Source organism: Sinohyriopsis cumingii, chromosome 6, assembly GCF_028554795.1.
Source record: "Sinohyriopsis cumingii isolate HCF-2022 chromosome 6, ASM2855479v2, whole genome shotgun sequence".
NCBI lineage: Eukaryota > Metazoa > Mollusca > Bivalvia > Unionida > Unionidae > Sinohyriopsis > Sinohyriopsis cumingii.
Window position 1 is genome coordinate 126,826,355 of NC_142966.1, and position 25,941 is coordinate 126,852,295.

Genomic DNA, 25,941 nt, shown 5'->3' on the forward strand with positions numbered 1-25,941 from the left:
CATGGACAGGCAGACTGAAGATGGACAGATGCATGGACAGGCAGACTGAAGATGGACAAATGTATGGACAGGCAGACTGAAGATGGACAAATGCATGGACAGGCAGACTGAAGATGGACAGATGCATGGACAGGCAGACTGAAGATGGACAGATGCATGGACAGGCAGACTGAAGATGGACAGATGCATGGAGAGGCAGACTGGACAAAGTGATTGGTATACACTGTCCACTTCTCAAAGGTAGAACTAACTCTGTCTCTATCTCTCTTTTTAGGGTTTTGAAAATAGAAGTCCAGGGTACAGTTCCTTCTAAAATTGACAGTCCAGTACATAGCAAACTGTCAATGTAATTTATGATGACTGAGAGTTCACAGCCAAAAACTTGAAGTCCTGGAAACATTAATTTTTATGAAAGAGAGTAGAGGATATGATAAATTGTTATTCATTTATAAATATTAATACTTTTCAGTCCTATAAAACCACATAGCCTTGATAGTTTGCCAAACTAGATAAAACAATTTCTATATCTAGTTTTATGTAAATCCTGCAATAACGAAAACTGCTCTCATAAATACAGGTTATTAGTACAATAACTTGATCTGGGTGCTTGTATTGGATTGAGTTCAATAGTGGAAGGACATCTGATTATGAGATACACAGGTTGAGCATGGTCCAGTGTCCTTCTGATATCAGACAAGATGCCATGCAAGTACTTGGATGAAATTACTTTGCTGATGATGAGTTTAGTCTCGACAGTTATTTCATTCTGGACAACATTTTATGTTTTTGTTGTTCTTTTACTTTGATTGCATCCATCTACTCACAATGTATGCCACCCTCAGAACAAAATTATGGTGGCCCTCCACAACCCTCCTGAATGTCTTGATCTGGGGGATTGGGAACCGCAGTTCAAAGAGTTGAGAATTCTGAAGGTTCATGACTCCACAATTCCCATTTTCTTTCCAGATAAATATTTTGTGTCATTGTCCATTTATTCAGTTTATTGACTCCAATTTTCACAGCTACAGCATTTGCCAAAGAAATTGGCTTTACTGAGACAGATTTGTCATCTAACATTTCTGCACAGATGTTCAAAGACTGGCGGAATAAAAAGTGTCAACCAAACTATTGGCAGGTGAGTGGGTTTGCTTCCTTTGGTCCAGCTCTCATCTTTTAAAGGTTTTTATATCTTATGGCAACATGACCACACTGATATCGGGAAAGGTCTGTAAATTTAACAATAGCTTCCAATTGGGAGCACTAAGAAGATTATTTCGAGAGCATACATTGTTAAAACAAGAGTCCCTTGAAGGATATGATGCTTGGAGAATTTGCAGGAATTCATGAAAGGTCTGTTTTTTCCCACCTTTTATTCATTTAAATTGCTGCCTTGGTTTTAAACTATCTCAGACATTCTTGAAAATCTCACTCATATTAAGTTTAGACACAATACAAGATTTGTTTAATGAGTAAGTTAGCATGTTCACAGGATAAGAGCATTGTCATAGTCTTTGACCTTTATCCTGTTATCATAGATAGAAGAACATATTGAACTTGACTCAAGATATATCCACATGCTAAGTTTGATTCAATCTGTAATTTTTTTAATTTTAAGATCTGCATCATTCAGGCAAATCTCTAAATATATTCAAAATCTATTCCTGTTTGGTTATTATATTTACAAGCCATTACATCAAAAAACTCACAAAGTGCAAGTTAAAATTCTAGTTTACATTTCAGGCTCTTGCAAGTGCATAATCATCCAATGATGTACAGCAGAATTCAGGAAAATCACATGCAAATTCTGAAACATAAAATAAAGCATGTCTTGACTTTGATGCCTTTACCATAAGATATTCTTTTTAGTATGTAGCCTTGTACTATGGCCATACACAGTGACTTGGATACAACCATTATATCTTCATGGGGAGGCAGGAGATTTTTTAGCGTCCAACCATATTATTCACAGATATGGAAATATTTCTCCAAATATTATTTTCGATTAGACTGGTAAAATCTTGTAACTCTGTCTCTGCTAGTTTTTTATATATACGATGGTCAATCACATATTTGTGTCACATATTTACCTTGCTCTTCCCTATGAATGAAATGGTTGTCCCTTGCATGTTCTTGTTCAATCCTGGTAGAGCTGATTGTTCAGGGACCTCTCATGGTCCAGAAATACAAACTTGAATGAATGTTAAAGTCAGGTTTCCATTATAAAACAAGAGTAACAGTTTAGATACATGTTTTTTTTATGTATTTTTAAAATGATAACACCTACAGTTGAACTGATAGAAAAGTATTGTAGCTCCTTCTTATTCCCAAACTTCTATATTGCAGTGTTTATATTATAATAGTAATTTGGCAGCAAGTCAGCAAGTTGAAAGGATTTTGCAAGTTGTTTTTTTCTCTACTTGTGAAACAATGCAAGTTGTAAAAAAAAGTTCATTTTGAGGTTCACAATCTGAGACAAGACCTATGATTTTAAAATCATTCATGTTTTAGTGCTGTCGTCATTTTTTTAATTGAAAAATAGCTGAATACAGAATCTTCGTGGTTTAGGAGAAATAATGATAACAAACTGATGTTAATGGATGGAAGAACCTGGACAGCTGAAAGCATAAGCACATCTGCTGTTTGTCCAGTAGACCAAAATAATGAAAGTAGATGTTTAAATCAATTGGAACAATTTCGTACTTCTATTCGTAATTTTAACAAAAATGGATATTTGCAAATAATTCAATATTGGATATATTTGACCCAGACTTAATAATTGTTCACCCCAAAAGCTACATAACCAGTATAAATTTGGTGAAATGAATATGCTTTAGGCTTTTCATTCTTAACACAAGCTTTTTCACTTCATTTTCACTGAATGTTTCCAGAACAGTTCATGCCTGGACAAAATAGACAGTTTGTCCCCAACAACAATTTGCCCCAGTTGTAGAGTTTGAAAAATAAAATGAGTGATGAATTATATTAGGGACAAATTGTACTGGGGGCAAATCGTACTGGGGACAATTTGTACTTTGAGAACTTTGTGGACAAATTGTCCTGATAGCCCATTGAATATTTTAGTTTCATGTCTACTTTCAGATCAACAGATCTGTTTTAATTGACCATCAATAATTTAATTGTGTCCACTCTAATATCAGGTTAACAGATCTGTTTTAATTAATTGTGACCAGTCTCAATTTTAATTGACTACAGTAATTTTAAATTAATTTTGTCCAGTCTATACAATCAGAATCATAGTCAAGTTAAGGAGACCAGACTGAAGTATAATCACTCTTTTCAACAGTTTAACATTTTCTTTTAACCAGGACAATGTGACACCTGATCCTAGAACATCCTGCGGCCCTTATAGGCCTATACAAGAGGTTGACTTTGAGCACATACCTCGAGACGATATTGTAAAGAAAGAGCATGGGATCAGCATTAATGAACATAATCATGACACAATTGGCATGGTGGTCATAGATTCATCAGGAAATGTTGCCTCGGGGACAAGCACAAATGGGTTAAATCATAAAATCCCAGGGTAATTATTGGAATTAATTTGAATTATGTCACTACTGCTTTCGTGATCAGATAAAGTTTAGGATACCAAAAGTAGAGAAATATGGAAATGATTGTTTTCATAATATATCCAATCAAAAATATTGGAAGAAATTTCTGCAGAAAGCATCCTATTGACCCAGAATTCCTGGCCAACTTGTCTCCTTTGGTAGATAGACAGATATCATCCAGGTGAGCAATCTCTGGCCCACTTGTGTCTTTATAAGTCTCATTCTTTCTTCATTGAGGGGCCCCGAGTGGCCGAGTGGTACAAAGCACTCTCCGTTACGGATCAAATTCAGCCACTGTGGGTATGTGAGAAAGCTTGCCAGTAGCTTCTTGTAGGTCAGTGGTTCTTTCTGGAGTTTTCCTGGGTTCTTCCTCCACCATTAATACTGGCCGCCTTGTATAGCCTATCGTGTGCTGAAAAATGGCATTAAACCCCACAACAACAAAAATCTTTCTTCATTGAAGACTTATAATTTGCATTTCAGTGTCATGACTTTGACATATGGTAGGTTGATTAGCACCATGATAGTCACATACCTTATGATGTATAAGACCTTCAGTTCATCACAATATTGGAATTTGGATGGAGGGGGGGCAAAGATGCATCAGGTTAAAGATCATTTATCCAGACTAATAAGATCATATCTGTAATTTGTCTTAAACATTCAATGTGATCACAGAATCCATTTTGTTGTAAGCTCATCACAAATGCATGAATGATATCACCTTTATATGCCATTGTTTTAATTACAGATGTCAACAACCATGGGGACAATTAAATGTAGAAGGTGCAATTAGTTGTTTCATGATAATCACCCCACCTGTGCTAATTGTATGGGGTGCAGTTTGGACCATATTTGTGACATCTGCTCTCATTGGTTAAAGATACTGGTGACCATAATGGTTGAATTATTGACTCTGGTTAACAAGTTAGTAAAGAAATGCATGCATTGGTGTGGTACATGAAGTAGACTGAGGACTATCAGGACTTTGGAGTGGTACATGAAGCAGACTGAGCACTGTATCAGGGCATTAGTGTGGTACATGAAGCAGACTGAGCACTGTACCAGGACATTAGTGTGGTACATAAAGCAGACTGAGGACTGTATCAGGGCATTGGTGTGGTACATGAAGCAGACTGAGGACTGTATCAGGGCATTAGTGTGGTACATGAAGCAGACTGAGGACTGTATCAGGGCATTAGTGTGGTACATGAAGCAGACTGAGGACTGTATCAGGGCATTGGTGTGGTACATGAAGCAGACTGCAGGTCTGTCTCAGGACATTGGTGTGGTACATGAAGCAGACTGAGCACTGTATCAGGGCATTAGTGTGGTACATGAAGCAGACTGAGGACTGTATCAGGGCATTAGTGTGGTACATGAAGCAGACTGAGCACTGTATCAGGGCATTGGTGTGGTACATGAAGCAGACTGAGCACTGTACCAGGGCATTAGTGTGGTACATAAAGCAGACTGAGGACTGTATCAGGGCATTGGTGTGGTACATGAAGCAGACTGCAGGACTGTCTCAGGACATTGGTGTGGTACATGAAGCAGACTGAGCACTGTATCAGGGCATTAGTGTGGTATATGAAGCAGACTGAGGACTGTATCAGGGCATTAGTGTGGTACATGAAGCAGACTGAGGACTGTATCAGGGCATTAGTGTGGTACATGAAGCAGACTGAGCACTGTATCAGGGCATTGGTGTTGTACATGAAGCAGACTGAGCACTGTACCAGGGCATTAGTGTGGTACATAAAGCAGACTGAGGACTGTATCAGGGCATTGGTGTGGTACATGAAGCAGACTGAGGACTGTATCAGGGCATTAGTGTGGTACATGAAGCAGACTGAGGACTGTATCAGGGCATTAGTGTGGTACATGAAGCAGACTGAGGACTGTATCAGGGCATTGGTGTGGTACATGAAGCAGACTGCAGGTCTGTCTCAGGACATTGGTGTCGTACATGAAGCAGACTGAGCACTGTATCAGGGCATTAGTGTGGTACATGAAGCAGACTGAGCACTGTATCAGGGCATTGGTGTGGTACATGAAGCAGACTGAGCACTGTACCAGGACATTAGTGTGGTACATAAAGCAGACTGAGGACTGTATCAGGGCATTGGTGTGGTACATGAAGCAGACTGCAGGACTGTCTCAGGACATTGGTGTGGTACATGAAGCAGACTGAGCACTGTATCAGGGCATTAGTGTGGTATATGAAGCAGACTGAGGACTGTATCAGGGCATTAGTGTGGTACATGAAGCAGACTGAGGACTGTATCAGGGCATTAGTGTGGTACATGAAGCAGACTGAGCACTGTATCAGGGCATTGGTGTGGTACATGAAGCAGACTGAGCACTGTACCAGGGCATTAGTGTGGTACATAAAGCAGACTGAGGACTGTATCAGGGCATTGGTGTGGTACATGAAGCAGACTGCAGGACTGTCTCAGGACATTGGTGTTGTAAATCAAACAGACTGGGGACTGTATCAGGACATTGGTGTGGTACATGAAGCAGACTGCAGGACTGTCTCAGGACATTGGTGTTGTAAATGAAACAGACTGGGGACTGTATCAGGACACTGGCATGGTACATGAAGCAGACTGAAGACTGTATCAGGGCATTGATGTGGTACATAAAGCAGGCAGCAGGACTGTATTCAGAAATTGGTGTGGTATGTGAAGCAGACCCAGGACTGTATCAGGGCATTGGTGTTGTACATGAAGCAGACTGAGGACTGTATCAAAACATTTGTTTGGTACATGAAACAGACTGCAGGACTGTATCAGGACTTTGGTGTGGTACATGAAGCACACTGAGGACTGTTTCGGGGCATTGGTGTGGTACATGAAGCAGACTGCAGGACTGTATCAGGAAAATGGTGTGGTACATGAAGCAGACTGCAGGACTGTATCAGGACTTTGGTGTGGTACATGAAGCACACTGAGGACTGTTTCAGGGCATTGATGTGGTAAATGAAGCAGACTGAGGTCTGTATCAGGGCATTGGTGCTGTACTTGAAGCAGACTGAGGACTATATCATGGGTTGAGGGCTGTATCAAAGCATTGATGTGGTACATAAAGCAGACTGCAGGACTTTATCAGGGCATTGGCATGGTAAATGAAGCAGACTGAGGACTGTGTCATGGAAATTAAGTGGTACCCTGAACAGAATGTAGGACTGTATCAGGGCATTGGTGTGGTACATGAAGCAGACTGAGGAGTATATCAGGGAATTGGTGTGGTAAATGAATCAGACCTGAAACATGAAGCAGGCTCATGACTATCAGGGCATTGGTGTGGTACATAAAGCAGACTGAGAACTGAATCAGGGCATTGTTGTGGTACATAAAGCAGGTTGAGGACTGTGTCATGGAAATTAAGTGGTACCCTGAACAGAATGTAGGACTTTATCAGGGCATTGGTGTGGTGCATAAAGCAGACTGTAGGACTGTATCAGAACATTGGTCTGGTACATAAAGCAGACTTAGGACTATATCAGGATATTGGTGTGGTACATAAAGCAGACTGAGGAACGTGTCATGGAAATAAAGTGGTACCCTGAACAGAATGTAGGACTATATCAGGGCATTGGTGTGGTACATAAATCAGACTGTAGGACTGTATCAGAACATTGGTGTGTTACATATAGCAGACTTCGGACTTATGAGTAGTACAACAGGATACCTTCCTTTATTAGTACTGCAGCAGGCTACCTTCCTTTGTTAGTAGTACAACAGCTCCATTCCTTTATTAGTAGCACAACAGGCTACCTTCCTTTATTAGTAGCAAAACAAGCTACCTTCCTTTATTAGTAGCAAAACAAGCTACCTTCCTTTATTAGTAGCAGAACAGGCTACATTCCTTCATTAGTAGCAAAACAGGCTATCTTCCTTCATTAGTAGCACAACAGGCTACCTTCCTTTATTAGTAGCAAAACAGGCTACCTTCCTTTATTAGTAGCACAACAGGCTACCTTCCATTATTAGTAGCAAAACAAGCTACCTTCCTTTATTAGTAGCAAAACAGGCTACCTTCTTTTATTAGTAGTACAACAAGCTACCTTCCTTTATTAGTAGCAAAACAGGCTACCTTCCTTTATTAGTAGCAAAACAGGCTACCTTCTTTTATTAGTAGTACAACAAGCTACCTTCTTTCATTAGTAGCAAAACAGGCTACCTTCCTTTATTAGTAGCAAAACAGGCTACATTCCTTTATTAGTAGCAAAACAGGCTACCTTCTTTTATTAGTAGTACAACAAGCTACCTTCTTTCATTAGTAGCAAAACAGGCTACCTTCCTTTATTAGTAGCAAAACAGGCTACCTTCCTTTATTAGTAGCAAAACAGGCTACATTCCTTCATTAGTAGCAAAACAGGCTACCTTCCTTTATTAGTAGCAAAACAGGCTACCTTCCTTTATTAGTAGCAAAACAGGCTACATTCCTTCATTAGTAGCACAACAGGCTACCTTCCTTTATTAGTAGCAAAACAGGCTACCTTCCTTTATTAGTAGCAAAACAGGCTACATTCCTTCATTAGTAGCACAACAGGCTACCTTCCTTCATTAGTAGCAAAACAGTCTACATTCCTTCATTAGTAGCACAACAGGCTACCTTCCTTTATTAGTAGCAAAACAGGCTACATTCCTTCATTAGTAGCAAAACAGGCTACCTTCCTTTATTAGTAGCAAAACAGGCTACCTTCCTTTATTAGTAGCAAAACAGGCTACCTTCCTTTATTAGTAGCACAACAGGTTACCTTCCTTCATTAGTAGCAAAACAGTCTACATTCCTTCATTAGTAGCACAACAGGCTACCTTCCTTTATTAGTAGCAAAACAGGCTACATTCCTTCATTAGTAGCAAAACAGGCTACCTTCCTTTATTAGTAGCAAAACAGGCTACATTCCTTCATTAGTAGCAAAACAGGCTACCTTCCTTTATTAGTAGCAAAATAGGCTACATTCCTTCATTAGTAGCACAACAGGCTACCTTCCTTTATTAGTAGCACAACAGGTTACCTTCCTTCATTAGTAGCAAAACAGGCTACCTTCCTTCATTAGTAGCAAAACAGTCTACATTCCTTCATTAGTAGCAAAACAGGCTACCTTCCTTCATTAGTAGTACAGCAGGCTACCTTCCTTCATTAGTAGCAGTACACATAGCTGCCAACCCTCATGATTTTGGCATGAATTCCATGACTTTTTCAGCAATTCACGATTCACGTTGCATGCAAAAAAATCATTTAAATTCCTCAATTCACAATTATTTTAAATCTTTAATAAAATAACTGATTTCCCGTTAAGCGCTAGTCATGATATCGACAGTTGCCATCCTTTACTAGTGAGGCAACTACTACCCTACTAAGTCATTTGGATGCATCCTATTGATATGGTTTACTCTGTGTTTGATGGATCTGTGACAGAATTTTTTTAAAATATATCAATCACATCTTTCCATGACAATGTGCCAAGCCTAACATGTTTTATGACAAAAGGTGAATCTGCTTACACATAATTGGAACCAGGAGGTAAGGTAAATTCTAGGGTAAGGATATCTAACTTCCTCTACCACTTATCTTTTTCCCTGACATATTATGATCAGATAATGTATTTAAGAAAATGAAACAAATTGTTTTGGAGTAAAATACGTTTGTTTGATAATAATTACCTGATCATAATATGGGCAGTCTTTCCCACATCTGCTCCAATAGTAACTGGTTATTGACAACATTTTGGTGCCAATCCCCTTGTCCAAGTGGAGACAACTCTGATCTGTCATCTCAGCAAGCAGGTGACTGGTTAGCACATTAATTGCTGAAATGACCCAAAAGTCAGTAGTGAACATTTTTTTTCTCCACGGGATAAGTTAGTGGCAGTCATGATTGTTTAAGTATTTATATTATTCTACACGTATTCAATATTTTACTCTAAAATGGTCTCCTCCACTTTTTCCAGGCGAGTGGGTGATTCCCCTATAATCGGGGCTGGATCCTATGCAGATAATGATGGGGGAGGTGCAGCAGCTACTGGAGATGGGGATATCATGATGAGATTCCTGCCAAGGTAGCATACACAGACACATTATTGTTTGCAGCATGTCTCATGTCTGCAGTAAGAATATGTTTGATATGACACAGGAATGTACATCACTAGTCCACTCCTCTTTCAAAATCTAATTTATTCTTTATGGTTAAGGTGAAAACATTTTTTGAGCCTACTAGTTATGGACCCATGCGATAAAGCTGGTGGATCCTATTAATTATATAATTTGCAGGAATTATGGCCCCTGATTGATCTTACTCTTAACTTTGGTATTTGTAGAATAACTTACCAAAGATTGTTTGATTTCAGTCAAATTTTATATACAGCTTTATATAGATGAGATATTGAATTTGATTTCTAATATTCCATCATCAGTTACATAATTTATTGCCAATTCTGCTGTCATTTTCACATCATAACTTGATACCAGTTTCTAAAATGAAGCTTCTGTGTACCTTTGATAAATTGCATAGACATATGCCTTATACATTTAATGAAACTTTTAAGTTTCTATGTGACTGCTCTGTTGGCCTAGTGAATCACACCAAAGACTTACAAAAATGGTACTAACAGCTGCCTCGCTTGGTGCTCAGCATTAAGAGGTTAGTGTTACGACTGGTCGGCCTGGTGTCAGGATAATGTGATTGGGTGGGACATGATGTTACATGCCTGTGGCATGATGCCTCAGTGATAGACTTGACTTTAAACTGCAATATAGAGATATGACTGGAAAATTGTTAAAGCTACATTAAAAATCTAAATCACACACACACATACATTCTAATTTTTGGTGCAGAATTGTCTGCATTCCACCTGTAGACTCTTCTTAGTGGTGGCAAATGATTATGGTCTGTAGCATTCATAACAGCAATGAAACATATGTATTCTTAAAAAAACTGAGGTCACATTTAGCACAAGGAAGATCACTCCAGTGCATTTATATTATAAAATCATTTGTAAATTGCAGATGCTCACTTGAAGCATGGGTTGCTGAAATCAGATTTTACTGTTTATCTGTAGTCAACTTTGTTTGTTTTGTTTTTTTGCCCAAGTGAAGCTGTGGAGCAATATAGCAACAGTGTGTCCATCTGTCCATTCACAGACAAGATGGTTTCCACTTTCATTTAATGTGACCATTTTTCCTCTCGTTTGTGGCTTACCAAGCCTATGAATTTTGGCACACCAGGATCCAAAGTCAAGGTCACTTGCACTGAAAATGTGTGTGTGTGTGTGTGTGTGTATAGCATGATGTCCCACCCAGTCACATTATTCTGACATTAGGCCATCCAGTCCTAACACTAATCTCTTAATGCTGAGCACCAAGCAAGGCAGTTGTTAGTACCATTTTTGTAAGTCTTTGGTATGGCTCGATCGGGGATCAAACCCACGACTGCCCATATCCAAGGCAGATAATCTAACCACTAGGCCACTAGTGCAGTCTCTGAAAATATGAGTTTCTTTTCTGAATGACAAGTCAACACTCGTTAACTTCATAAGTAGACTATACCTGGGCTGGGAGCACCACCCTATTAATGAAGAGGCAGAGAGTTGACAAATTAAAGTCAGTAGAGCCGAGATTGTTTTTGTTAACTCTACAGGTCATAGACCAGAAGATCGGGTGATGGTCTGTTGACAATCTGTTACGACAAGTTTGTTTATCACTGCTTCAAAACTAGTGGGAGTTTTGCCATGAAACTTTACACACGCACGTTCTTTCCAAGATCTAGTTAGTCCTAAAAGAAAATGGTGCCCCTTGTAAATACAATGTCTGGTTGATGCAAATATAAACAGTGCTAATCTAACAACCGGACATCTGGTATGGTGGCCCGCTTGAAAGTCTTGTTATTGCTTTACCTTCTGATGTTTATTTGGTCCTAAATAAAATTGGTGCCAATCTACAGTTATGATCCCAGGTCATGTAATGCAAAATTTGTACAGATTTGTGCACTTGGAAAGTGGTGATGCAGGAGAACTTGACAAATTATTTCAAAATGCAGTTATGAAAATAAATGTACTCTGCGCATTATACAGTTTTATTCAGCCATTCACCTTGAAGTTTTTGTCACAACAAAAGTCAAGCCAGTCAAAATATATTTTTTTTCTATCTGCTTACTCAGTTGTTTTCGTTGGCTTGACATAAATGGTTGTTAAACTAAATTTGATTGGCATATTGGGCCCCATAACAAGCATTCTGTTGTTGTTTGAACATTGCATCAGGGAAGTTTTACAAATTTGCATATATCGTGCTGGTCATCTAGAAGACCCAAAATGGCTGATTGGCAGGTTGGTTCATCTTTAGATGATTTCACTGGGCAAATACTGATTGATCATAGTGATGAAGGCAATTTCTTTTTAAAGTTAGGAAGTATACACAATTTTTAGAACTGGAAAAATGTTAATGGAGATACCAGGGAGTGATTTTGAACCCAAATATGGTGTTAGATTTAAGTCAGATGTTTATTCTGGATGGACAAAAATAGTTAACATGATGGTTAACCCCTCATTGCGGGGGTATTTTGAAATTAGATGTAGAAAAGGCAGATAAACAGGGCAAATTAAAATAATGACACTTTCAAAGCAGAATGCACTTTTTGTTTCCTTTCTTGTCACAATTTTGCCCTGCTGGATTATGTGCTACAAAACCATGTAGCCCTAATATAAAGGTTATGATAAATCTAATAAATAAGAATCTAAAAATAAAATTAAGAAGTAAATATATTTATTTGATTAAAATACCTCTGTTTGAACAATTAGACTATGGTATTAATTTACTCAGAATCCTAATCTAGCATTATGGAAATGCATATCTGGCATATCAATCAGTAGAGTGCTAATTCAAGAAAGTGAAACTTGGGCAAAGCTTATGTTAGTAAAAGATCTTATTTTGGAGAAGAAGTATCCAAAAGACAATACCTGTGAGCCGTGGAAAACTCTGTGTAGCAACCATAAAGAACTGCTTTCAACTTGTTCCAGCTGCCTATGCACATGCTTCAGACAGCTGACTGTGAAAAGGGTTTCTCAGTACAGAACAATATTCATACATAGATGAGGAAGAGATTAAACTCAGAAACAATCAGATTAATACTTATACAACTAGAGGCAACATTCTTTTAAGATTTTGATTTCAATAGGAAGAAAGATGGATATTGAAATGTTATGTAATATTGAACTATGGCTGTCTCCTTCTCCTAATTTGTGTCCTTCTCCCCCCTTATTTTGTGCAAAGGGGGACTCCCCCCCTTTTATAAAATCCTGGGAACATTTCTGAATCTCTAAGATCCTGTATGGCTGGAACAGCAGCCATCTTGGAAATCTTATTATCGCTACTCTTTCAGAATTGATGGTTGTATCTACATGGAGTTTGTCACAAAAAGACTTCTTGTGATGTCTGGTTGTTCTTAAAGGAAAATATTGCCCATTACACATCCAATATGGCTTCACAGTGACCATCTTGAAACTCTCTTTATAACAACTCCTCTTGAATGAATGGTCATATTGAAATGTGATTTTCACTTGTAGACGTTTGTACTGTCTAATTAGTCACAAATTAAAATGGAGCCAACCTTAGATCTAATATGATCACAGTGCTGGCCATTTTGGTGCGCTTCACAAAATGAAACTCTGTTGGACTTTGCTGATAGTTAATTGCTTCTTAAGTCGGCTTCAAAAAATAAATCACACATGAACACTATTCTGACAATTGAAATGATCAGGCAGTAAAATCCGACTTAAAAGGAACATTTCTGCTGTTCACAAACTTGTGAGAAATCTGCAATACATCTGGCTTAAACATTCTCATTCAAGGCAATGATAAGTACTTTTAATCTCCTACATACATCTAGCATTTCTTTGGTTTACCTATTTAGGGTTGTTCCACATCATACCATTGCAAATTTGCACAGTGGGCTCACCCACTGCAGTCTCCAAACACATCTCATTAACTATTGTCAACCAGTTAAGTAATATGTGAAATGGTGGTTTATATCTGATCTCTTTGGCTTTTAATTGCCACTGCCTAAAAGATAGTTTTACATCAGCTCCAGTCATGACTGTTTACTGCTTATACATCCTACATGTAATAAGCATATACTAAAAGTGGTATTATTTTTCTATTTTTTGAAGATTACTGAAAATTATGTTTTTTTGAAACACAATCATGTTTTTAGCATGATATGCTGTGTTACAATTTGATCAGATCTTGACTGCACATAGGACAGTGGTGATCTGATTTTAATCAGATTGTGCCATGTTATGGCAGGTATGTCAACACCTTCAAAATATAATTTCCACATTTCATCGGTGCGATGAAAGTTTTCTCAGGCAAAGTTGATTATTTTTTTGTTCAATGAGCCAAACAGGCACCTCTTTTAGAATACAGGATGGGCTCAACCTGAAATTAGAGTCATTGGACTATCGGATTTGTTGAGCACTGATTACAGCCAACAAGGAAGATTGTTTAAAGTAAACATTTAGCTCAGCTGTATTAGTATTTGAAGCATAAATTTGACTGCTGTATTAACTTCTAAAACGTACATTCAACTTACCTAAAGTGTGCATTTAACTCAGCTGTATTAACATTGAAAATATACAGCTGTATTAACATTGAAAGTATACAGTTGTGGTAACGTTGAAAGTATACAGCTGTATTAAGATTGAAAGTATACAGCTGTATTAAGATTGAAAGTATACAGCTGTATTAAGATTGAAAGTATACAGCTGTATTAACATTGAAAGTATACAGCTGTATTAACATTGAAAGTATACAGCTGTATTAACATTGAAAGTATACAGCTGTATTAACATTGAAGTATACAGCTGTATTGAAAGAAACAGAAGATACTTATTTCAAGCAATTATGTGGTGTACTGGTATGTTTATTTTCAGTTTCTATGCAGTAATGTTGATGAAGATGGGCGTTACTCCCTCAGTAGCAGCAGCTAAAGCAATCGAACCCATCATCAAATATTACCCAAACTTTGTAGGGGCAATTGTAGCTGCCAACGTACGAGGAGAATATGGTAAGTCAAGCATGGAGGTGAAAGGTCATCCAAGGTATTCTTAACTGCCTGAAAATTACCACTGTATATTCAGATTGGAAATTACATGTATTAATGTATGCATTTATATACACATACCAGCTGTCTCAGATGATCACTTTTCTGACCATTGCGAAGTTAATCTTTATTTTCCTAAGGAGTTTCATCGAGATGAATTTACGAATGGCATGCTTATTTCTGAGCTTAACCAACTCATTTCATCTCTGGAATAGCAGAATCTTTAATTAAAAAGTGAGAAAAGACTTGTGGTTTGAACCATGAAACTACTGAATTATAACAGTGGGTAGTTTCGATCCAAAAATCATTTGTAGCAGTAAGTAAGTAAAACTCCCATGCTTTCCTAAGAAACAGTTTGTGATTCTTTCATCCATATGGTTGTTTGGTATGTGTGGGAGGTAAAAGTTTTTAGACATGTCAGATACAGGGACATCGATTAATGTTTTGTTTTGAATGGGAATTTGTATACGAGTGTATGAGTAAAAGACATGGAAATAGTTTTGATGTAATGGGTTTCTTTGAACCTTTGATGGGTCCTGGTCTAAAGATATACTGGGATCCTAATCTGGGGGGTTGGGGTGTCCCCCATGCAAAACTGTATATTTTAGACCCAGCACCATAATTTGGAAGTACCAGAAATGTATCTAATTTCATTTTAAATGTCAGTATATCATAAATGACGTTTTAGAATTTGTCCTACCAGCCATCTTGTATATGGACAGTTTGAGAAGTTGTGTTGTAAAACTGCTGAAGTGTTGTAATTTGTTGACTTTGAAACAGGAGGGGAGACAAATTCTAACTGTTGTGGTTGAAAATAAAACCCAGTTTATCTATCTTACAATTGCCATGAGACGAAAAGGTTCCAACCAGCTAGACTGGTTAGTAAGTGGCCTAGACCACTACACTCCCCCCCCCTTGACCTTACCTTGACAGTCATACATACCATTCTGGTGGCCTAATTGGTTAAAGCATTCACCTTGGTTGTGGGACATTGCAGGTTCGAACCCCAGCCAAGTCATACAAAAGACGTAAAAATGGTACTAGCAGGTGCCTCACTTGGCACTCATTATATAGAGGTTAGTGTTAGGATTGGTCAGCCTGGTGTCAGGATAATGTGACTAGGTGGGACATCATGCTACATGTCTGTGGCTTGTTGTCCCAGTGCTAGAAGTTACTATCAACTGCCACACTGTAGACATCGTAGCGATATGACCTAAAAATTATGAAAGCTACGTTAAAAATCCAAATCTGTCTCACACACACACTCGAGTGTCACCCAGATTCACCACTGAGAGGTTGAACCCCATTCCCAACATGGCCACCAGATATTTAGAGGCAGATAAGCCCCAAATTGTAATTGGAGGGAAGACAAATTCTCAGCATCTTGGTCAGGAATTGAACCCAGTTTGACTGTCTCACAATCGGGCTCGCATACCACTAAAATATAAGGTCTGAGATTGCTACACTCCTTGTACCTTAAAATTCATCCCAGACTGCTACAATTTAATAACTATTTCTACTTCTACTTATGATTCATAGAATGCAGTTTGGCTTGTGTACATTGGATATGGCTGTACAAATGTTTTCTACAAAGAACTTATGTTCAACTAGTTGTTCAGCACATAAATAGGAAGAAGATACCATATATGATCACTTGTAACTTGGATCCAACTGCAGCCTTCATTGACCCAGATCTGCCATTGCATAATATGCTGGTAGATCAGGTCTATGCAGTTTGTTAGTACTAATCAGTGGAACAAAAGACCCTGATCCTCTGACACATTATTCAACTGCAGATAAGGGTCCATGTTGTTTGCAGTTGACCTGACTTACAAGTGAGTATATATGGTATGTAATTGATACTTATTAGTTTTCTTGGTAAAAAATTGGTATAATTACTTTTCTTTGAAAATGGAAAGTTATGTGTGGAGAGTTTCTGTAAATGAATTCATTCCTCCATGATAAATTTGGTGTCTGTCACTGAATTCTACAATTAAGGATCTACAGTATTTAGGATGAAGCATACCTGCCAACGTTAAGGCAGTGGTGGTCAGTTTTTGGAACTCAACAAGTGAGTTTTTAGGTTTCAGAGAGGATCACTGCATCTTGCCTAAGTATTTGAATAAAAGCAAATAAATATCCCTTTTCTAAGCATTTGACAAACTTCCAAAACAAAACTAGCTGGTAGAGTTGGCTTTTTAATGCATTTGCATTCATACACATGCAAACACAGTCAGTAGGTGATGGAAACAATTAACACTGTTGTTCTTGGGCATAAAAGTTCATATGGTTTATCTCTTTATGAAAACAAAATTGGAATTCAATAAGCATTCCCATGCAACCTTTATGGTTTAATTATACATTACCCAAATTGTCATTATTTGCTGGATTATAGAGTATATATACAGGATTAACTTGTACACTTTGCAGATCCTGAAAGTTTCAACAGTGTTCTTTCCACTCAAAAGACATTATGGTGTTGTTCATCCTTCCATTAAGATCTTGTTGAATTTTTCACATTGCTATAATTTATTTTTGAACGTGTGATGGCTAAATTGGTTATCATATCAGATCTTGCCATTCCTCATGGTAGACGAAAACTGCAATTCAACATTTTGCCTTCAAAAAGAAATTGTATTTCCAGACTGATCTTCTATTTACCATTCTGGCAGGTGAAAATTCATGTTTTGTTTTGACATGTATAGAGCAAAATCTGACTTCAGACAAACTGCAGTTGTTCACAGACTACTTAATCAAATTCACCAGTCTCATACAAGGCAGTGAAGTGTACTAGCCATTGTTTCTTAAACACATATTTCAAATTTGCAACTCAATTGAATTACTTTGTTCAGTGTCATGTACTCAACCTATATAAATAAATGGACTCTTCCATGGCTGCTCTTAAATGACTAGCAACACAAATCATCCTAGCAATTGTCTGTGAATTAGGTACCATTTAGACATGCTTATAAGTTGAGTCCACCTGAAAACAGGATAGACCCTGAGCTGATAGATCAGGGTCCATATTGTTTGTTCTATTGATTACTTTTAATAAACTGCATTGGTTCAGGTCTGCTGGTGCTTTATGTGACAGCAGATCTAGGTCTGTGCATTTTGCAGTTGGACTTGGTTATAAGCAGGTATATATGGTAATGTGTGATGGTGATTGTTTATCTCTGACTGCCATAATCTGTGACAACTAATTGTATCAACTGAATGGGGGTGATAATATTTCATGAGCATTCAGTATGAAATTTTGTGAATCACAATTGTTTACTGTTAGCAAAGGTCATGGATATATATTGTGGTTCTCTCATTTTCATCTCTTTAAGTAAGATTTTTTGGAAATTGTTTCATATTGATGGTTTGGGAGTCAATTTTTTTTTATGTGACATGTTATCACATGACTGGTATGATAATGATGTATGTCAGTGACTGTGTAGAAAAGAAACACTTTATTATGGGTAAGAATGTACATTTTCCAACACTTAACTAGACTGCTCCAGTGGCCTAGTGGTTAGAGCATCCACATGCAATAGGTCATGGGTTCGATCCCTTGCCAAGTCGTACCAATGACTTACAAAAATGGTACTGACAGCTGTCTCGCTTGGTGCTCAGCATTAAGAGGTTAGTGTTAGGACTGGTCGGCCTGGTGTCACTATAATGTGTCTGGGATGGGCATTATGCTACATGTCTGTGGCATGATGCCCCAGTGCCAGGCATCACTATAAACTGCCACACTGCAGACATTGTGGCGATATGACTGAAAAATTGTTAAAGCTACATTAAAAATCCAAATCACACACACACGCCAACACTTACTATTTTATTAATTAATATTATTTATTATTTTTTGTGAATCAATTGTTTGCTAGTTAGGCTTGTTAAGTGTATCATTTATATGTTACAGAAGAAAAAATAATCCGACTAACCCTAACCGTATATGACAAGGAAATGCTTTCATTTCAGGTGCTGCTTGTCATAACCTCCCAGTTTTTAAATATTCCGTAGTGGATCCAGAGCTGCCAAATGTTACAGTGATGAACCAGACTTGTATCTAATATCGAATAAATACACTCCACCATAAGATGCCTACCAGTAAAATATCATTCAAAATGTTTTCATTCATCATGATTGAACCATACAGCAAGATGTTCTGGCCTTGAAATGTACAGTGAAGTTAACACTGGGTTTTGCAATTTTGTTTTAAATGTTAAAACATTGTCACAGATCAGTAGTTTTTGTCATCACATTCTAAAAATGATGGCAGTTTTAAAAATGAGTCATACTCCTTAGCATCTATTTATATGACATTCTTAATAATATTATATTATGATGTGTGTCTGTCCATCTTTCATTGGTTTAGATTTAACACGATAACTTCAATTGTCTATAACTACCAAACTGCCCTACATTTGCTGCGTCATGGGAACAATAGCAGATAGAGTTCACTGAATTCTTCGAGACACCTTGGACAGTTCTATATAACAATAGCTGCATTTAGTTTTTCTTCTCTCCGATTCAGAACAGGCACAAAATGTATAATTGGCTAAAAGAACAGCACACTTCTGTTTCCCTAGAGTTGAAACTTCTCAGTATAACCATCTGCTTCTTGCTGGTCCTGTATGGAGGAAAATGCAGTGTCTATTTCAGTCAGCAGCTTTGTACAATGAATAATTGCTGACCGACTTTCATGGTGAGAACAGGAGATTGACTTGGTAACATAAAAGGAATCAACATACAAAAGCAGTGCATGCTAACAGGTTTAAGACTAAGATATTATTCGTTGAATGAAAATGAAATTGTTTAATATTAGCCTTTCAGAATAAACACTTGTAGTTATTTGTTAGCTGAAAGAGATTCTAGGATTTATGCAACAAACTAAATATTTCATACATCTGTTTTCATATCAGTGTTATATTCAAATTTGGTTCTTGGTTTTTATTGTTGTTTTTGTTGTGGGGTTTAACGCCATTTTTTAGCACATGATAGGCTATGCATGGCGGCCAGTATTAATATGGAGGAAGAACCCAGGAAAAACCCCGGAAAGAACCACCGACCCATGAGAAGCTACTGGCAAGCTTTCTCACATACCAACATTGGCTGAATCCGAGACTCAAACTGGCGCAGACAGAGGTGAGATGGCAGTGATATGTAACGGAGAGCGCTTTAGACCACTCGGCCACTTGGGGCCCCTCTAGGTTTTTATTTATATATATATATATATATATATATATATATATATATATATATATATATATATATATATATATATATATATTTATTATTGATGTAAATCCTGATTTAAGGTGTATCTAACTATCTAACATTTTCATCTGAAGTTTATGTTCAGCTTCTGAATTTTCACATTTATAAAATAATGGAAAAATTGTGTTTTAATTAAGGAAGCACATTTTTTCCTCAAATTTTACAATGAGAATTTTGTGTTTTTGGATTATTCATTTACAATTTTCTATTAGGTAATTTTTTTATAGAAAATGTTAATTATGACCTGCGGTTAAATAGAGGACTGTATAATCTTGTCACTGGAAAGACTGTTTGTTCGTGCTTAAGATCTAGCAAAATCAGTTTGTATTATTGGCGTGTCCAGAAGTTCTTTTGGGCTGGAATTTAGTTCATCAAATTATTTAATTCAGTGCAACTTTTATCTGGAAATATGGAGTGCTCATAAAATATAAATTCTTAGACAGACATTCACTCGGATTTATAGTGAATTCAAACCTGGAATTATATTACTGTGTTTCAACAAAAGACTGTTGGTACAACAACAAAATACATGCCAGCACAGGCACATCAACACCTTCAGTGTTGGACTTAATTTGGATTTCTACTAAAGTTTATTCAGAATTTTAAATTATCAGGAGACTTGTGTCTGTAATTCTAGGATTATTTTGGGATTTAATTTTCAATACTGTAAGTTCTTTTTCTTATTTTCACTTTGTATCCTAAATAAATAAATTATTTCTTGAATTTTACAAAGCTTGTTGCTTTTCACTCTTTTCTGTTAATTATTTTAAGAGCGTAGACTCCTGACACATTAATGAGTTTACCGATGTTAATTATTTTTTAAAGCACTGGTGACAGAACACTAAAGTGCCAATGATTCAGGAGATATACTGCAGCAATTTTCCCCTGCATCTTAAGTCGGCCAATCGTATCAAGAATGGGATGGTCAAGTTATGAATAGACTAATCAGATAACACATCAAGTGCTACCTGGTCTGTTTAAAGGTCAAAACTGAGTGGATACGGAATTCTGATGCATATTTTTCTCAGCAAGAAGATTAGAGAGAAATGAGAAAGTCCTGACAACTGTGAAATAACTGCATCTTTTGTTGATAGGTATCCCTGTATCAAGAATGTGATGTCTATTTATGAATAGTCTCATCAGGTAACACGACAGGTCAAGTGTTACTTGGTGTACATAAAGGCTGAAATGAGTCAGTATGGAAGTCTAATATTTATTGTTCTCAGAGCTAAATGTTAGAGAGAAATGAGAAATGAATATGTCCTGACAATCTTGAAGTAACTATTTAATTAAGTAGGTATGGGGTAATGTGCCAGACTATTGTGATGTTATAGGTGATAAAGGGGATAGTTGTTTTTTTTATGTTTGCATAGGCATGTGCCAAGACTTGAAAAAGATTTATCATGTGCTGATCTCTGGTTCATGATTGTTTGTTTCCTTGTTGCAGACTCAAATTGGTAATCCCTGCTCTGATGATACAATACGCTACAAAGATTTGTTAGAGATTTGAATTTAAGGAACATTTTATCCAGGCCACACCCTTAGTGGCTGGTTGTGTAATTGATGAAGAAGAGAACTTTGAGAAGGAGAGGTAGTTGCCGTGTATAACAGCATGATGGTTATCTTTTCTTCTAGTTGATGACTTGTGAAGCCCAGTTCATGAATCAAAACTGAGTGGATATCCTTTTCAACACATTTTTGGTGTTTGCCCACTCTGCATATTCTTCAATCAGTAATGCTTTTGATATAATACACATCATCGTTTTTTGGTCACTCGAGTAAGTAAAGAGTTTTTATTAACAATTTATAGACAGGAAAATCAAGTCCATGCAATTTGTGCAGTTGGATAAATAACTTGGTCGAATGTGTGTTTTGTTTTTTCCACTGTGAACCCAATCTCTTTAACACCACTGCTTTGGTGTAATAGGTGACATTCCAAACACCATCACTTCATTTTCAGGAGTAAATTCTTTTGGTGCACATCCAATGCTGTGATGGTACGATTGATTGTAGGCTTTGATGAAATGAGCTAACTTGATATATTTGAGAGTGTGTTGATGTGTAAATTATTTCCACATATGCTGTTGTAATGTTCTTTGAAAATATTCCACAACACTAGCTTTCGCTTCATGGTGAACAAATGAATTTGTTTTGTCAATTCTTTTTGAAAAGCTTGGTTCAGAAATTTGTTTTTTGACTGTTTGCTATCCTAAAGGGAGACAACCACTTTGTTTCAAAACATTTTAAAGCTTGTACTAACTCGGAATTTGTTTTAGAAGTCAAAGTAACTAACCATGCTGATTTTGAAAGCATGTTGATGATACAAAACATATTTGTAAGCATGATAGTACTCTTTGAGACATTAGCTAAATCTTCTTGCCATTGATGATCAATGCCAGGCAGAGTGGTTTGACTTATGAAAATTGTTCACAGAATGAGTTCGTGCAATGTGTATGTCAATTATTTTTTTAATCATTGCTGCAGTATATGTAAATTGTTTTTTTAAAAACCTTTCTTGCACATCTGGCAAACATGCACTTTAAGCTTGGTTTTAGAAACATACTAAACAAATTTTGAATTCTTATGTAACCAGCATCATGTAGAAAATAATGACTGAAAGTGACCATGATAGCTGTGCTTGTTACTGCTTCTCAATAAATGATCTAGTGTTCAATTATATGCTTAGATTTTGTGTGGTATTGGCTTGGACGATGTTTGGTATGTCCAAAGAGCAATAGGAGGGCTGGTTGTTGGGTGGTGACTTTCTTCTTGGTGTCTTTTTTCATTCTTCCCTTCTTTATATTTTTTCTTCTACAGAAGAAGGTGTTGACATAATCTTTTTGACCTGTTCTTTCATTTCTCTTCGTATGGGTGTAGGGGAGTATGGTATTAAGGTAACTGTATATCTGCTAGGCAATTGAGCAGATGGAATTTGAAATATTTGTTGTGTGTCATTGTCTTCTTCCATCCCTTTGGCTTGCTTTGTTTTCATGATCACCTTGAAATCTGTCAGAGTCAGTTTAGCTGTTTTGTTAAAAGCTTTCTGGTGAAATAGTTGAAAATGTTGCAATACTTATCTGTACTGTTGCGATTTTTCTGTTTCTGACAAATCGGTTTGATCCATCAGTGAATGTTATTCTTATGGTAACAGTGACATCTCAGTAAGATTAGGATTCTGAGGTAAATGAGATATTCATTGTTCATGCCAATGATCAAGTTTCAGAGTTTCATCCATTTTTTTAATGGAATTAAAGAGCTTATTTTATTCTAAAGAAAAACATTATTTAGTTAAACAAGGAAGGAGTCCCTTTCTTTCCCTTCTTTGGAGGAAAGTTATGTCTTGGGATAACGATGGTGGAGTGCACTTTTTGGTGATATCTTTTGTTTCAAGAGCAAAGTCAAATCGATCTTACACTTCTTTATGGAATTGTCTCGACTCATCTTTAGCACATCGTGTCATCTTCTCTATGAGCAGCACTCGACGATGAGCTATTTTCAACTGACTGAATGATGACAATTCTTGCTTAGGTAAATCCAGTAAATTTTTTAACACCTCTCTTTTGTCTTGGACTTTTGTGAAGCCACTATTTTTTGCTGTGGAGTCACTAAACAAGATGACATCATTGTACCTGAGAAGAAGTTCCTTTAGAAATGGGTTTCCATTTCTACATGAAATTAGGAAACGGGTGTTAAATAGGCAGGCATCATCATGAATAGCAAAGAAGTAGAAGTGGCAGGAGACACCAACACCGAGCAGCATGGCTTTCTGGAGTATATGAGTCCTGTCAGCAGTACTTCACGTTTTTTTCTTTTGCCCCAAAAATGTTTGGTTTGATGGGGTATGTGAATGATACCTGAAGTAATTGATGTGCTGTAAAGGTAGACTGTCATCATACTTCTTTCAGGCTGGCCTCTAACTAATGATACAATACAGTGCACAAATCAATGTGGCAAAAGGAAGAGATTGAAAGGAAGTCATGTCGAAGAAAAGAAGTGCAGGATGTTTACATTTCAAGAATTAAAACAAAAACATATAAGGCATAAATGACTGTCTACATCAATGAGGCACAAACTGACATGATCAAAACAGCATATGAACAAGTCACTGTACAATATCTCATTCTAGGTTCCTTAATCTGTTTGTGTCCCATGAAATCTATTTATATCTTCTAGTCTCTGCAAAATTCAGTGTCTCTTATTTCGCCAGGAATGTCATTTCTTTCTCATTCTTTTCTATATGTACAATAGTACAACTGCTAATTTCATAGACTTGTAGTATTTATTCATCAGGGGTTCTTAACTATACTATTAAAAACACTGTCTTTTAGCTTCATGTTCACTTCTTGCACTGGTTCTAAGTTAAATTATTTTCTTGGATAAGTGACACACAATATCTTTGGCATAGTCAGCCACTTCTTGTATCCAAGCATCAAAGTGAATACTTTTCCAGTCACATCCATTTTTCCAGTCATAAATTTGTTGGTGTACTATTTACAATGCTTCCTGGTAAGCCAGAGTTTTACAATAATTTGTCTTTCATGAACAGATAAAATCTTGGTGGTCATATGTCTTTGTGCATGTACTGTTCATAAATAGTCCACAATGAATTTGCCTGGAAATGAAATCTGAGAAAAGTAGTCACAAACACACACACCATACTTCATCCACAATTTAAAGGAATCATAATAGTTTTTGTAAAATGGGTTGGTAATTCTCTACGTCCAGAACAGTGTCATTGACTTCCATCCACAGAATTTATTGATACATTGAAGACAAAAGCCACAGCATGGTAAGCTTTATATCCATTATGTGTATGTGATTGTCTTTATGTACTGTGAAAATGTAAATAGTTTCCAATTCGAGAAATGATTCTGAGTTTGCGTTTCACTTGAATCGTCACAAACTCAATGTAAATGTATTTTAATGGTAGATTTTCAATGTGCTCTTTTAAATCAACCATTATCACTAGTCTTTTTGAGGAAATGTACACAAATTTGACAAAATGAATCTGGTGGTAAAGGATATTGAAGTAATTACATGTTATGGAGTGTCGTCTTGAGGAGATACATCTTGTGAAAGTTTATTTTTTGTATTCCTGCATCATGTTTATAATCTTTTCCTGGACTCCATTCCAAGGAATTCTGCATATCACAGAAGAAGTTGTGATCTAACAGCAGGCAGATCATGATTTGACCATTTGAACATCTTTACACTAATCCACAGGAGTTCATTATAAAAGGAAGGGACCATCCTGTAACAATATAACATATTGTTTCAGGTTGGACAAACACACTCCACTGTCCACTGACCAATACTCTTGATTTATTTTGTAACAAGCCCCTTCGCATTTATCAGCCTTTTTATAGTATTCATGTGCAAATGGTTAAATGTCTGTCTTAATGGGTGTAATTGTTTTTTGTGTTTCACTGGACTCGTTATGAACTCTTTGTAAATGCATTCACATTGCTCAGTTCTCCTTTAAAGTATATGACATGAGGATCATAATTTTTGTGGACAGTAGTGATAGTGGGGAGACTGTCTGGCATGGTTCAGGTAAACACAGTCTTTATAGTCCCAATTGTAAAGTGTCACACCACTCAAACATTTGACTTTATCTTCTTCTCCCAAGTAAACAAATCAGGCTCCAGCTAATTGTTTGGGAGTAGGTCCATTCAGATATTTAGGTCATTTCCCTTTGAATGTTTTGACTTTCAATGTCACAGTACCCAGGCAAGCCACAGTGTGTAATTTTCTTTGATGTGTACATCATGATGAGCTATTGGTGTCCCAAAGTGGTTTGCAAGGGCATGGATGAGCTCCGTAGATAGGTACTTGCATAGCATCGTTTTTACCAGCAAAGGAGAAAGGTCATGTTGCATGACATTCACTAGCAGAGCTGCAAGGTACAGGAATGTCATCACTTTCAATTGGAGTAGAGGAGCTGCAAGGTCATGCTGTATCACTGATGTTGCAGGGTACAGCATCACTCTAGTCG

At 37.0% G+C, this 25,941-nt stretch overlaps 1 protein-coding gene across 1 annotated transcript in view; it reads left to right on the forward strand.

Moving 5' to 3' along the window:
- LOC149797913 (N(4)-(beta-N-acetylglucosaminyl)-L-asparaginase-like) overlaps positions 1-20,678 on the forward strand; it is a 35,852-nt gene extending 15,174 nt beyond the window's left edge. The window contains exons 4-8 of the mRNA XM_089962956.1: positions 1,023-1,135; positions 3,327-3,544; positions 9,538-9,645; positions 14,509-14,642; positions 18,648-20,678. Coding sequence (XP_089819082.1) covers positions 1,023-1,135; positions 3,327-3,544; positions 9,538-9,645; positions 14,509-14,642; positions 18,648-18,739 — 665 coding nt within the window. The 3' untranslated portion in view covers positions 18,740-20,678. The remainder of the gene's footprint in view (positions 1-1,022; positions 1,136-3,326; positions 3,545-9,537; positions 9,646-14,508; positions 14,643-18,647) is intronic.
- The last annotated feature ends 5,263 nt before the right edge of the window (positions 20,679-25,941 follow it).